Genomic DNA, 13,898 nt, shown 5'->3' with positions numbered 1-13,898 from the left:
AACCTTCCCTACATGCACAACTAACCTACCCGTTGACTGATCTTCTTTTGATCTCCCGTTGACTTCTTCTTCTCCTTATCTTCTTAGGGAAGTGATATATCTGCCCCTTTTGTTTACTTGAGACATCCAGCAGCAATATATCAATGCTTGGAGAGGGGCTGATGTACTTCACGTCAGAAGGATTCAATAGGACTAATTGCCACATACACTGGCCTGGGTGTCCCAAGTAATCAAAATGGGCAGATATATCAATTCCCTTTAATTAGCACTCCCACATCCTGTCAAGTTTCTTCTTGTCAGAACCAACTCTCACAATTAGCCATGGAATATTTTTTTAGGGAGATGATATTTTCACCCCTCTGCAGTACGCATTCGTCCCATTTTAAAGTGATTTGACGTCAAAAGCGTTAATGTTGCCCACTGTTCACATTATAAGGGGGCGAATGCGTACTGTAGAGGGGGAAAATATCATCTCCCAATGGGAGATGATAAATTCGCGCTCCCTATAGGATAATTCGCACCCGTTTACCATGAATTGGCATAAAAAAACGTAAAAAAAGGAGGGCATGTGGCGGACTAACGCTTTTTGACATCAATTCACATTAAATGGGTGTGAATTATCCTACAGGGGATGCGAATATATCATTGCCCATTCTATATTCAAAATTTAAAAAATTTAGGAGGAAATGATATATTTATGGTTATTGGAGGGATGTCATCTTAAATTGAAGATCCCTTTATATAAAACTTCAATAGGATTGGTTCAAGCTATCTTTTTTCATGTTTAAAACAGTAGGAAATTTTAGAATTTTTTTTCCTGTCCAAACTTTTCCAAAAGATTCCTGTAATCCCAACAGTGCCTTAATAAAAATTCAGAGTCATTTCAGGGTAATCCAAATTCGGATGACTTTGGGTAATATAAGATAGAAACAAAATGTTAAAATCAGTAGTTCTTCAACAATGTCCAGTCAAGAAAAAAAATAGAAAAAATTCGGGCTCTGTAACTAACAACATTCGTAGGATAGCTGAAACTGAATGTCAAGAAGATAATGTTTAGATCATAATATCAGTAAAGGAGTTTTTATACGATGCCCGACCGTCAAAATTACAAGGGCAGGGTGGCAAAAGCATGCCGCTTGATTTCTTATCTAAGTGGGAAGTTAAAAAAGGTAGTTTTGACCAGGATAAAAATCAAGGGGCAGGGTTCTGCCTCCCTGCCCTGATGGTCGGCTACCATATAAATTCTCTCAGTATAGAGGATGAAACTACATGGTGGAGGAACAATTAGAAATGTAAATGTGGGAAACCCGGTCTGTACAACTGATGCAAAACCTATCTATCAGGCGATTTTCAATCGTAAGTGTGAGAAATTGGAAAACATGTGTTGAGAAATTGAAAAACGATTAGCGCAAGCAAAGTAATGAAGGAACAAGCCACAAGATGCACATACTGAGTTTTATACGGTTCAGCTAACCTGCCTACAACAAAGGGAGAGAACATAATCTTCACCGTGAGAAAAAAAAATTCCAAGGATTTCAACGGATTAACCAATACCCATGAACTGTAACCCATTCCCTTGTCCTCTCAAGGAAGAATGTACATAAGAGCAGCCCCAGAAAAATAAAACATCACCTCTATTTCACACATTCGGAGAAAACCAAGAAGAAAACTCTCTCTCTCTCTCTCTCTCTCTCTCTCTCTCTCCCCGCTTTAGCCTCCCCTTTTATCACATAGGTTTTTAAAAACCCCAGAAGAGCCTATTTTGGCTTCCCACCACAACTAGGCAACCTAGTTATATTAAGATAGACCGAAGGGAAAACAAGGCAATTCCCAACACCAAGGGTCAACATGATGAAATTTTAGCTTCATTAAGTCTAAGTGTGTCCAACTGAGGCTGGCTTTAGAAGAACTTTAGAGCATATAAGAGAGACTAACAAGCTGCCTCCATGAAATCAAACTCAATACAATGGTGGTGGTGACCCCGTGAACAGAAGGATCAGTCATACACCGCACTTCCGACAAAATCCCTAACAAAGCTATAAACTAAGGGTTTTTTTTTTTTTTGAATGGCAACAAGCTATAAACTAAGTTAACAGACATTAGGTTTCAAAGTATAAATCCGCCAAACAACTTGATGTTTACTACACACAATGTTCAATAGTAAAAAGAGAAATGATTGTTTGGGTGTTTTCTGTAATGGATTCCTTTGGAAGAATAATAAGCATATATAAAGAGAATATTTGCAGAAGAAACTACAGTAAGCTTAGCACTCAGAATCAAATTTCATATAGAAACAATAGTAATCACACTTCCACCAGATAACAATCAATAGTAAAAACATGGCGAGACTCCTACGGGAGGCAGCAGTGGGGAATTTTCTGCAATGGGCGAAAGGTATAAGTAGAGGGGCGGAACAATGCCGCGTGGAGGTAGAAGGCCTGCCTTCTACTTAGCTGACGGACGGTTCGGGAGCCGAGCCCCAAGGGGCTTAACTCTATTTTTTTAGGTGAGTAGAAGTAGAGGGAGGAGCGAGTTCAGTATACGTAACGAGCCAATAAAGGTAGAGTCAGAGTTCCTCTACAGGGAGTAGACTCCCACTGGTATGATTGGTCTTCTGCGTTTATGTAGATTTGATATTATATATTTTTTTTGAAAGTTGATGGGGGTTTTGCAAATATATTATAATAATAAAGTGAAAAGTCTATGAAGCGCGCAAATACATAAGAGCGATGCTTGAGAAGATTGAGCAATAACTACCCTAAAAGGAAAGGCTTGCTTGCTGATTCTACTATTTTGCCCTTTGGCTAATGGGCGCGTGTGGGACCAAAGCGAGGGGCTCGGTTTTAGATCATTTATCGGTCAAGTAAAGTTTATCAGTCAAGCTAAATGAAAAGGGGTTGATCATCGAAGCCAGGGCAATAACGATGAAGGAATTTGGGTGCTGATGTAGCTAATTTATCAGCCACCACCTTTATAGTCGATTCATTAGGGTCGTCACCTTCTACCCATATAGTGGAAGTACCCACCCATATCTAAATATGGAGTGTAACCAATGGAGGGTTCTCCCCTGTCCCCGACATTGTTCTCTGATGATGTCATAAGAGCTGTGGATCTCGCATTCAAGCCACACAAGAAGAGTGTGAAATCCTTTACCAAAGTAAGCCTTGAGCTCTTCTAGAACAAAATTAACGAAGCTTTATCAATAAAGTCAAGGACGAACTACTTTCTCGTACTTAAAGCCACAAAAAAAGGTACCATTGCTTGACTTTAAAACCACCGACTTGAACAAAACCAAAGAGAGACCGTTGCCCTTACCAATCATAGGAATGAGGTGGATATACACCAATCATAGGCAGGGGAAGGGAGCCGTACTGCAGGGGCTAACCACCCAATTGTAATGACTGTTGAGTTAAACACCGACCCCCTTTTCAGATCTTGTTTCGTCTGAAAAACTTTCTCAATTGAACTTCCCACCACACCCTTTTTGGAGGATCATTAGAAGGCTCGCCACCAATTGAAAGGTTCCTTGTCCGTGCGATCAGCGAGCCCCTTGATTCTAACCAAAGGGTAAGCCATCTTCAGTTCTCGACTCTCGAGTCATTCCAGAATGATCATCCAAGTGCCCTTAGTATTCGGGCTCAAGGCGCACATTTTCATTAGTCAGTATGCTGCATACTCTTCGATTAACTATTGAGTACTTCTCCATAATTGAGATTAGACCATAAGGACATGAGCCGAATCAATAGAAGAAGGAAGGTTCTTCCAATGCGCGTATTCGGAGTTACGCACATCATTGACATGCGGTGTCTCCTTTCCTTGAATCATCACTGAAATTGAACAAGCTATGCCAAATACTCGGACAGTGGGCTTGGCCGTAATGCTAGGAGTCATAGTTGTGAGTCTCGCTTTAGGGGGACTAAAAGGCTGGCTAGCACGGCTTATCCCTAAAGCAGCAGTTTGTGATCCGTCAACGAGTAAGCCATACAGCCAAGTGATAGAGCCAGACGCCTAAGCTTAGTACTCAGAATCAAATTTCATCGAGAAAAAATAGTAATCACACTTCCACCAGATAACAATCAATACTAAAAGCAAATATTGTTGACTTTTTTCTTTAAGAATAATAGTCATTTAAAAATTCAATTTTTTTTATCATCATTAAAAAAAATTAAATTTTTTTTTACGAAAAGTCACGTATGTTTTTAATGTTGAAGAGAAGTGTCTCTTCATTGTTGTTCTTCAATTCATATAAATATAAATTACCTATGTTCATATTCTTTAAGTCTGTTTTTCCCTTCTTTCCAAATTGTTCCCTCTCATTCCCTTTGATCAAGGCAACATAATGCGTGTTCGCAGGGCTACTGGGCTGTTTGAGTGCACATCCCTAGAGCAGAGTTATTGTATCCCCGAGGCATCACTAGAGAACCCATCTGCCTCAACGGATCTAGATTCATGTTCATTTCTTTTTAACTTTGGATTCTCTCTATTGTTTATGATTTGATTACATGGGGATTATCGCTCTATATCTATTGTTTATATCACCATTCAAAAAAATCTATTGTTTATTATTATACTCTGAAATACCCATGCATTTTAACTAACAAATATCTCAAATTCGCTATTCTACAATGTAATCTGCACACCCATTCCACTTCATGATCTTAAAAGGAAACAAGTTGCTTCAGTTTCACCATATATTGTATTTTGCAGATATTGAATCCATATTTTCTAGGTAAATAAGAAAATAAAAGCAAGAAAGATATGCAAGTGAATATAAAATCTAACACCTCCAAATCGCAATGACCCTTAAAAAATAATTCAACAAAATCAGCTCCTTGAGCATTAATTATCAAATAGAAAAGCAAGAAAATGCATTACAGCCATAAGCGGGGGATTGGTCTAACAGAAAACCATGATCTTACAGAAATAAAACCTTAATTTAAGGAAAGACAAACAATAAACCTTCTAATTCCACATTACATCCTTCACTGTTCCTCTTCAGTCCCTGACCCTCCGCTCTTATTGTTATGCTTCTTCGCATACCTCTGATTCCTCAGAAACTTAGGATCCATCTAAAAAATAATAAAATTGAATCAGATCCTAAAATCCATGAAAAACAAAACCCACCACCCAAAAGAAAATCATGGCCCATATCACAAGAAATAGAAGAAAAGACAACAAAAGTTTCATGGAAACTTAGACCCTGTTTGGTTTGCAAGAAAAACATTTCTTATGGTATACGAGAAAATGATATACTCAACTCAACTCAACTCAAATCAACTAAGCTTTTGTCCCAAACTAGCTGGGGTCGGCTAATGAATCCTTTAGAAAATTTTCATAAAGAAGGTGAAAGGCTCAAATTGATCTACATACGGATATTATTAAGCTATAACTCCATCTTAATAAAATTTAGAAATATTTTTCCTTTCCAAACTTTTCCACAAATTCTTGCCATCCAAACAGGGCCTAAAGACCCACAAACCAACCAGGATAAGCAAAACCCAGATTAGAGAAAATACAAAAAATAAGCAAAAAAATAAAGAAAAAAAATAAAAAATAAAATACCCCTTTGGTGGAGGTGTATTTTTGATTCCTGGGTTTCTTGATTCCGTTCCTGTGGTTCTTGTAAGACTGGTTATGTGCTGTGTGGTTCTTCGACTTTGCCATTTCTCTCTGAGAAAAAAAAAATGAAAATGAAAATAGGAAACGTATGATTTTTATTTTAAATGAAAGAATAGATTTCTGGGTTTTCTTAAAGATGGTGAAAATGAAATAAGTGAATGGTGATATAGGAAAAATGGATGATAATACCTGAGAGCAGAGGAGGAGAAGGGAGCTCGGTCAGGGTTAGGGTTTTGACGGAGAGAGAGAGAGAGAGATGTGAATGGGCTTTACACTGGAGTGTTATATATTTTGTGGCGTAATGTCCGCGCGTACATGTACATATTCTTCAAAAATTGAAGTGGGCCCAGGACCACCTTTCTTTGAAGATCAGAGTTTTCTATGGTGTAAGTCGGGATGGTCTAGTATTTTTAAGTACTGTACGGTCGATTCTATAAGATGATCCAAACCGTCCATTTCATCGCCACAACTAGAAATGTTGTGACCAAACAATCATTCCAATATGATGATCCTAACCCTCTGATCTATTGAAGTGTCCATAATTTGCAATCCGTATGTAGATCGGAGGTTAGGATCGTCCTATGGAAATGATTTTTGGGGCACAACCTATTTGCGTTGTGGCCAGAGAGAGATGTCGATGGGCTCCAGATTTATAGAATGTTTGCCCACACATGCACGTATTCATCAAATCGAAGTGGGGGCTAGGCCCACCTTTGTTCGAAGATCAACCAATTCATTTGGATCGCTACAACGTGAATAGGAAAATAAGGCGGGCCTAGAAATCATCTCCATAAAATGATCCTAAAGCTTAGGATTATTAGGGCCATCCAATTGAATGGTTTGGATCTTTGACCGAGTTACGCTCCATTATATTTTTTTTAAAATATGTGCATGGATTGCCGACCCCAGCTAGTTTGGGACAAAAGCTTAGTTGAGTTTTTCAAATTACTCCAGTGCCACTTCATATGATGATGAAACTGTTCATTTGTTGGGGATCCTGCCCAAAATATCATTTCCATTACGATCAACCTACGGAAATGAATTTTAGGGCACAACCTATTTACATTGTGGCCCAACAAATGAATGATTTAGATCATCCTATGAACTGGGCTGTACATTACTTTTGAAAAATATTGGATTATACAGTTACAAACCATATAAAATCTCTAAAACTCAACCAAGCCCTATGTCAAATTAGGAGAAATTATATGATGAAAGGACACAAACAAGTAAAGGTGGTGGTATGACAGAAGTATCAGCCTTGATATTTGATCCAACACCTCCTTCTCAAAATGTGAGATGGATCAAATAAAGGATGGGATGATGAGTACCTATTTGCACGCCTTTCATCATATAATTTCTCTTCATCCTACCTATTTAGTACTTTTTCAAAAGAGGAAGTGTAGCTATTCAATCGAGTAGCTAACTTAGCTACTCCGTCGGCTTAAAATACAGTGGCCCACATTGTTTGGGTGATCCAAACCATTCATTTGATAAACTCTCACATAGATGGAGAGAGCCCAAAAAATCAGCTCCATTGGATCATCCCAACCCTGCAAACTATGGAGGCAAAAAGGGACAGATTTGTGAAGGCTTATACACGTCCATTATTGCCTCCACAAATTGTAGGATTGGGATTATCCTATGGAGCTGGTTTTTTGGGCACACCCTATCTATGTGAGGGCCAATCAAATGAATGGTTTGCATCACCCAAACAATGTGGCCTCCTACTGTATTTTAAGCAGACAGAGTAGCTAAGTTAGCTACAGTTTTCTCTTTTCAAAAATGAGATTTTATATGGTGCACACGCGTGTGAACCTGTTTTATAAAAAAGTATAGCGGGCTCACTTCATAGGTTGATCCAAACCATTCATTTATTGGGCCGCAACATAAATAGGTTGTACACCATAAATTCGCACCCCTAGTAGAATAATTCGCACCACAGTACGGTTAAAAAGCGTTGATACGCTCCTTTCAAGAGGTGCGGATCACCCTACAGAGGGTGCGAATTTATCATCTTTTATTCTTATTTTAGAAAGTGACCCTAATTACGTTAAAGAAAAACGGAGCAGATCTAGTCCGCAGATTTCTCGATAGACGGACGAAATCCACTTAATGACATCGAATCTTTCCACATTGGACAAAAAACAAAAAAAAATAAAATCAAAACCGGAACTTCCCGGTAACTCAGCAGTCACCCTCTCCCGCCAAGGAAAACACTACCGGATATCCACCGATACCGTACAAGACTATCCGGTAAAGCCGTATCCAACTCATACGATAAATAGCCCTGAAATTGCTGCAAAAAACACCTATTTTCGTTTCCAACTTTTTTTGTCGTATCAGAACTCAGAAGGGTTTTCTCTCCTTCTTTCTCTCTCTTTTCCCTCCTCTCTAGGGTTAGGTTTTGATCTCTCCCTCTCCGCCGGAGCTTTTCGCCTTTTTTCAGGCGAGATCGAGAGATATTATCTATAGAGACCTACAATCGCCGGAATTTATTGCTTTTCCGACCGAATTCCGGCTAATTTAGGCCGAATTTGAGTGATCTGTTCGGATCTGAGGCGGATTTAGGTCAAATTCCGCCTAGTGTAGGCCGAATTTATGTGATTTGTTCGGAACTGAGGCGGATTTGAGTCGAATTCTGCCTAGTTTAGGCCGAATTTGAGTGATTTGTTCGGATTTGAGTCGAATTCCGCCTAGTTTAGGCTGAATTTTGATTGATTTGTTCAGATCTGAGGTGGATTTGAGTCGAGTTCTGCCTTTTTTAGGCCGAATTTTGAGTGATTTGTTCGGATCGGAGGCGGCTTTGATTCGGACATCATGTTTCTTCTCGATTGGATCTACGGAGTTCTTGCTTCATTAGGTTTATGGCAGAAAGAGGCCAAGATCTTGTTTCTAGGGCTTGATAATGCCGGAAAGACTACGTTGCTTCATATGCTGAAAGATGAGGTTTGTGTCAGATACTATTTTTGATGATTTCTCAACTATTTGTGATCCTCAGATTCATATTTCGTTCCGTTCTTGCTTGATTTCTTGAGGTTTTATTTTTTCAATGCTTGTCTTACCTTTTTATTTATATCTATTTCTTTTATTTGGTTTAGTTTTGGTTTTATATTGTTTTCTTTCTTTGATTTATGTTAGAGATTAGTTCAATCTCAGCCGACACAGTATCCGACGTCAGAGGAGTTGAGTATTGGGAAAATCAAGTTTAAAGCTTTTGATTTGGGAGGGCATCAGATCGCTCGTAGAGTCTGGAAAGATTACTATGCAAAGGTTAGTTTTTTTTATCTTTTTTCCTCAAAAACTATTTAAAGTATAGATTTTGTTTTATGCTTAAGGTTTTTTATTCGTTATTTAATTATATATTCTCTGCAATAACTTGTATGATTATTATATTGACCCGTCTCGTTTTGAAATCCTTTAATCTTGGAATCCTTAATTTATTTTATTTATCATAGTTCGTGTGATGTCTGATCTAGGTTTAAGATTTGATCTCTATTCATTGTTTGGTAATTGATTATATGTTTTATTTGCAACTTTAGTGGGATTTAATGTCGTTACAGTTTTATTTATTTATTTTAATGCATCATTTTATGAGCTTTTAGTCAGCTGGTGAGCATGTTTTTACTTGTACGCACATCATGGTTCTTAGTTCTGAGGTATAGAGATTTGATGTAGGATGAATTTTTAAGCTTAATTTTGGACCTAATAATGTAATTCATTCTATGTATATGGTCCTTCATGTGGTTTATGTAGTTAATACTTCAAGGAGAATGTTGGTTTTGTAATGTTCCATTTGTCCTGCTAAGCATGGGTGGAATTAGTCAAGAATTTGTAGGACTTGGCCCCCTAATAGATCAACTTGTAAGCCAACCAAATCAATTTTGTTTAACCAAGCACTAAAAATTAATCTCAAGCTCTTCCTTCATAAATATTGGCTAAGTCTATCATTCACTTTATTCTGCTTTTAATAAAATTGACAACTTTTCATTGATTCAAGTAAACTCGAAAATCAAAAGTGCAATTTCATAGTGAAGAAAGTTTTACCACTCAACTCAACTCAATAAAGCCTTTGTCCCAAACTAGTTGGGGTCGGCTAAATGAATCCTTTAAAAAAATTTCATGAAGAAGGTGAAAGGAATCTACCCGGCTCTAATCCTGGCTCTAGTTGGGTTCTTCTACGTGGATGATTTTCTTCCATTCTATCCTATCCAAGGTCATGTCCTCTGTTTTGTTCCTAGCTATCAAGTCTTTCCTCACTGTTTCTACCCAAGTTGTTTTCGGGCTGTCCCCACCTCTTTTTACTCCATCAATTTGGCACGAGTCGCCACCTCACCGGAGCATCCAAAGGCCTACGTTGGATATGTCCAAACCATCTTAAGCGGTGCTCTCTCATCTTCTCCTCAATTAGTTCCACACCCACCTTTTAACGAATGCCTTCATTTTTAATTCTATCTAACCTTGTGTGGCTGCACATCCATCTAAGCATTCGCATCTCCGCTACACTCATCTTATGCACATGCTGCTTCTTGGTGGCCCAATATTCTGAGCCGTGAATGTTGAGCCGTACAGCATGACTGACCTCACAGCTGTACTTTCCCTTCAACTTGGTAAGGGTTTTACGGTTGCACAGAACTCCTGAGGCAAGCTTCTACTTCAACCAACCTGCTCTTATTCTATGGTTAACATCATCTTCAATCTCTCCTTATGTAGAATTGAACGAAGATAGCGAAAGATATCCCTCTTTTGCCTGTGTTTCTCACAGCCTGTCCCAAGCCAGGATAAAGGAGGAGGGTTGGCGTCATGTTGGCAGCCGGCCGTAAACTTTGCCACTCTTCTATGAAATGAATCCTAAAGAAAGTTTTACCACTCAAAAAAAATATTGATAATGAAACCAAGTGATTTGATAATTTTGTAAATCCATCAGGCCATGTTCATTTTGGATGTTGGGAATTGATTTTTAGCCCAAAACTGATTATTGGACTCAAAATTAAACATTGCAAGACTTTGCTGTCTTCCCTACATGGTTTTGGGGGCTAGACATATTTTCCCTCTATTTCTTTTATGTTTTACTCATGTTTATTTATTTATGTACTTGAAATACACTATTTAGCAATGCGACTTTCATTGTCATCCCATATTGTGTGGGCATGGTGGAGTGTCAGTACAACATTGAAATCTCATCCCTCATCCCCCACCCCCAGCCACACGCCCCAAATGTCTGGCAGCCTGTCTTTGTATCCGAAGTTGACAAGCGTATCCATGTCTAACTTTTACGGGCTGCAGGAGTTTGAAGAATTTGATTTTTTTTTTTAAGTGACACACTCTTTATTAATATTGCCCGAAACAAATACATCGCAGGGGGACAGGGCATCCCTCCAACACAGTACTCGCTAGACCATCTCAAAAAAATAGCAAGTTCATGGTACCCCTATACACCACACCATTAAATAGAGATACACAACATGGAAAGGTGCCACCGCCCGATGAAGAAGCTTTATACAACAGATAAATCGTTTACTGTAATCTGCATTCCAAGTGCACTCCCAGTTTAGCCAATGCATCAGCTGATTCGTTGGGCGATCTTCTCCTGTAGTAACAATACAAAAGAGATCCCTAATTTCATCAAAAGAGAAGAAAATTTGAAGCTGTCAATTCTAATGCCTACTATGTGCTATTATATTGTCGAGGTTAGAGTATTGAGGGGAATTGTAAGAAGTCCCATCTTCCTCTACATAAAAATTCTAACATTAATGATTGCTTGGGTACGTAATTCCATCATTTAGATTCGTCACCGCCTTGTTGGGGTGGAGAGGAAAGACATTCTATCTCCCATGTCTGGTGTCCTCGTGAGCCTCAATATTGGAAGCTCAACTTTGACAGTTCCAGTATAGGGAATCCAATCCAGGGCAGTCTATTGTAAGATCAAGATTGTCTAGGCTAATGGGGTTGCAAGTGGTGGTTGTCTTCTTCAATAAATCCCTACTGTAAAATATTAACAATTCTAATAAGCTTACTTTAAACTGTCAGTCGTAAGAATTGAGAGCATTAATTAAAAACCCTATATCTTTCTCAAAACGTTAAGTTGTAGAATACAAACACCAGATCATCCAATCTCTAGTACTTCAACTTGTTTCTCTTTGTAGAGTGGACGTGCTAAAAAATACTATAGTTCTTTTTACATCCCGTCATAATGTCATATTACAAGTTTAACTAATCTAATTATCCTAGTTGCAAAGCTTTGCAATTTCAGAATATCAGTACCAAACTGCAACCACTTTGCCACTGTAATCACAATAAGCTTTGCATCATTAAGTTTTCAAATGAAATGAACTTGACCACATAAGATATAAACGAAATACTTTGCTTGGATTCAACTTGCTTTGATTGCGAATGGCCATATTTCTACACAAGCAAAGACACATTTGGACATTTGACTCTGATGATGAGTCCTAATGTCCTTGCTTAATAAGCTTTCTTAAAAAGGTGGTTGAGTTTCTATAGGTTTGGTCCAACTTGTGCCTGTTCAATTCATCATGTTTAACTATTACTAGTGGATCAATCTGGGCCAAATACCCGTAGCTACCTTGGAAAGCACTGCTGTGCTATTCACTTTTGTGGTTTTGATCAACTTAGGCGTGTCATCTGATACTATATATATATATGTGATGCTTGCTTTGTTTTTTTATTATTATAAAAACCATGATGATGGTCAGGGTTTCAGGTTAGATTCATGTATTTCTGAATTCATTTGCTTCCCTCGCTTGCCTCCAACTTAGGCCCTGTTTGTTTTGGACTTTGAGAACCGATTGTGAATTCAAAACTGATAATTGGACTCAAAATAAAACGCAAATTTAAGTCCAATAATCAGTTTTAGACTCACAATCAGCTCACAAAATCCAAAACAAACAGGGGCTGAATTTTCCTGTGGAAATTTCCAATGAAATCTTCGGAGAAAAAGGATGTCTGATTCTATTTTTCCTTTTGGCTGTAGTCGAGTTTGCACTTGGTATTTTTCTTGGACTGTCCTCCCTTCTCTCATAACCTTCCAGTTGCATGGAATTGGTGCCTTTATAAAGAACCTCATGTTTACTTGTTTGATTTTTAGCCTCACTTCTTATGACAAAGGGGAATTAATATTAACTGCAATGTGCACCAGCACTGCATCTTTTGTTAAAGTGCTTGGAATTATGTTTATTTACAGGTAGATGCAGTGGTGTACCTAGTGGATGCCTTTGACAAGGAGAGGTTTGCGGAATCAAAGAAGGAGCTGGACGCCCTTCTATCGGATGACTCACTGGCGAACGTACCGTTCCTCATACTAGGGAACAAGATAGACATCCCCTATGCTGCATCAGAAGAGGAGCTTCGCTACTACCTGGGTCTGACCAACTTCACCACAGGGAAGGGCAAGGTAACTCTCACAGACTCCAATGTTAGACCCCTCGAGGTGTTTATGTGCAGCATTGTCCGCAAGATGGGTTACGGGGACGGTTTTAAGTGGCTTTCTCAATACATCAAGTAAGCAAAACCGTTGGTAATTTGTCTTTGGAATTTTGATTGGAACGTATTTTGCTCTTCTTTGCTGTTGATGGTCCAAATATATTGTGTTGGGACGAACAGTATTTAATCAAACAATACTGTGTAGGAAGTGAATGCGTAATCTTAAATTCGGTTGAGATATGGAGCTTCTTCTTGTTTTGTCATATTTGTTCTTGCTGCTTAGCTTTATGTAGGACTGTTTGGTCTTCTATATTTTGAAACATCCAGATTGAGTTAGCAGAAGTATACCTAAATTCGGTTGAGACTATCTCTCTCTCTCTCTCTCTCTCTCTCTCTCTCTCTCTCTCTCACACACACACACACACACACACACACACACACACACACACCATTCTGGCTTTACCCATTGTTGTAGTTTCTTCACCCAGATACGTGTTAATTATTGGAGACTTTGCGTGTCTCTTCTTTGTAATTCTGTAATGCTGTCTATATTCCAGTGTAAAGCTTCTAATTTGTTTATGCTTATCTTACGCTTCTCTCCGCGCACTTCCATCCAGACATTTCTACTTTTTTCAGCCAGAGTTCATTTGTTTGAAGAAAATGCTTCTTTTTTGTAGTTTTTTTCTTTCTTTAACGGAGACAAAAAAAAAAGTCATGTCTCACAAGTCACAACTACAGGAAGGATTACACGGCCCTCTTTAATTTTTAGTTTGTTTATTTTCGTGTAATCTGTGTAATATTTCTTAGTTACTCAGATTGATATTTCAGTTTTTTAA

At 38.4% G+C, this 13,898-nt stretch overlaps 2 protein-coding genes across 2 annotated transcripts; one reads left to right on the top strand and one right to left on the bottom strand.

Moving 5' to 3' along the window:
• Positions 1–4,771: 4,771 nt before the first annotated feature.
• On the bottom strand, positions 4,772–5,919 carry LOC143883404 (large ribosomal subunit protein eL29z-like). The gene is made up of 3 exons (XM_077386759.1): positions 5,809–5,919; positions 5,563–5,670; positions 4,772–5,069 (listed from the first exon to the last, which is right to left on the bottom strand). Exons 2-3 carry the CDS (start codon positions 5,662–5,664, stop codon positions 4,983–4,985), a joined length of 189 nt encoding a protein of 62 aa, XP_077242874.1. The 5' UTR covers positions 5,665–5,670; positions 5,809–5,919; the 3' UTR covers positions 4,772–4,982.
• A 2,016-nt stretch (positions 5,920–7,935) lies between these two features.
• On the top strand, positions 7,936–13,325 carry LOC143850970 (small COPII coat GTPase SAR1A-like). The gene is made up of 3 exons (XM_077360309.1): positions 7,936–8,568; positions 8,761–8,892; positions 12,824–13,325. The coding sequence occupies exons 1-3, from the start codon at positions 8,440–8,442 to the stop codon at positions 13,142–13,144; spliced, it is 582 nt and encodes a 193-aa protein (XP_077216424.1). The 5' UTR covers positions 7,936–8,439; the 3' UTR covers positions 13,145–13,325.
• The last annotated feature ends 573 nt before the right edge of the window (positions 13,326–13,898 follow it).

This window comes from Tasmannia lanceolata, unplaced genomic scaffold, assembly GCF_043159265.1.
Source record: "Tasmannia lanceolata isolate RefF3 unplaced genomic scaffold, GAP_Taslan_0.1 ptg000002l, whole genome shotgun sequence".
NCBI lineage: Eukaryota > Viridiplantae > Streptophyta > Magnoliopsida > Canellales > Winteraceae > Tasmannia > Tasmannia lanceolata.
Note: the sequence above shows the minus strand (reverse complement) of the source record. Positions and strands in the feature narration are given on the sequence as shown.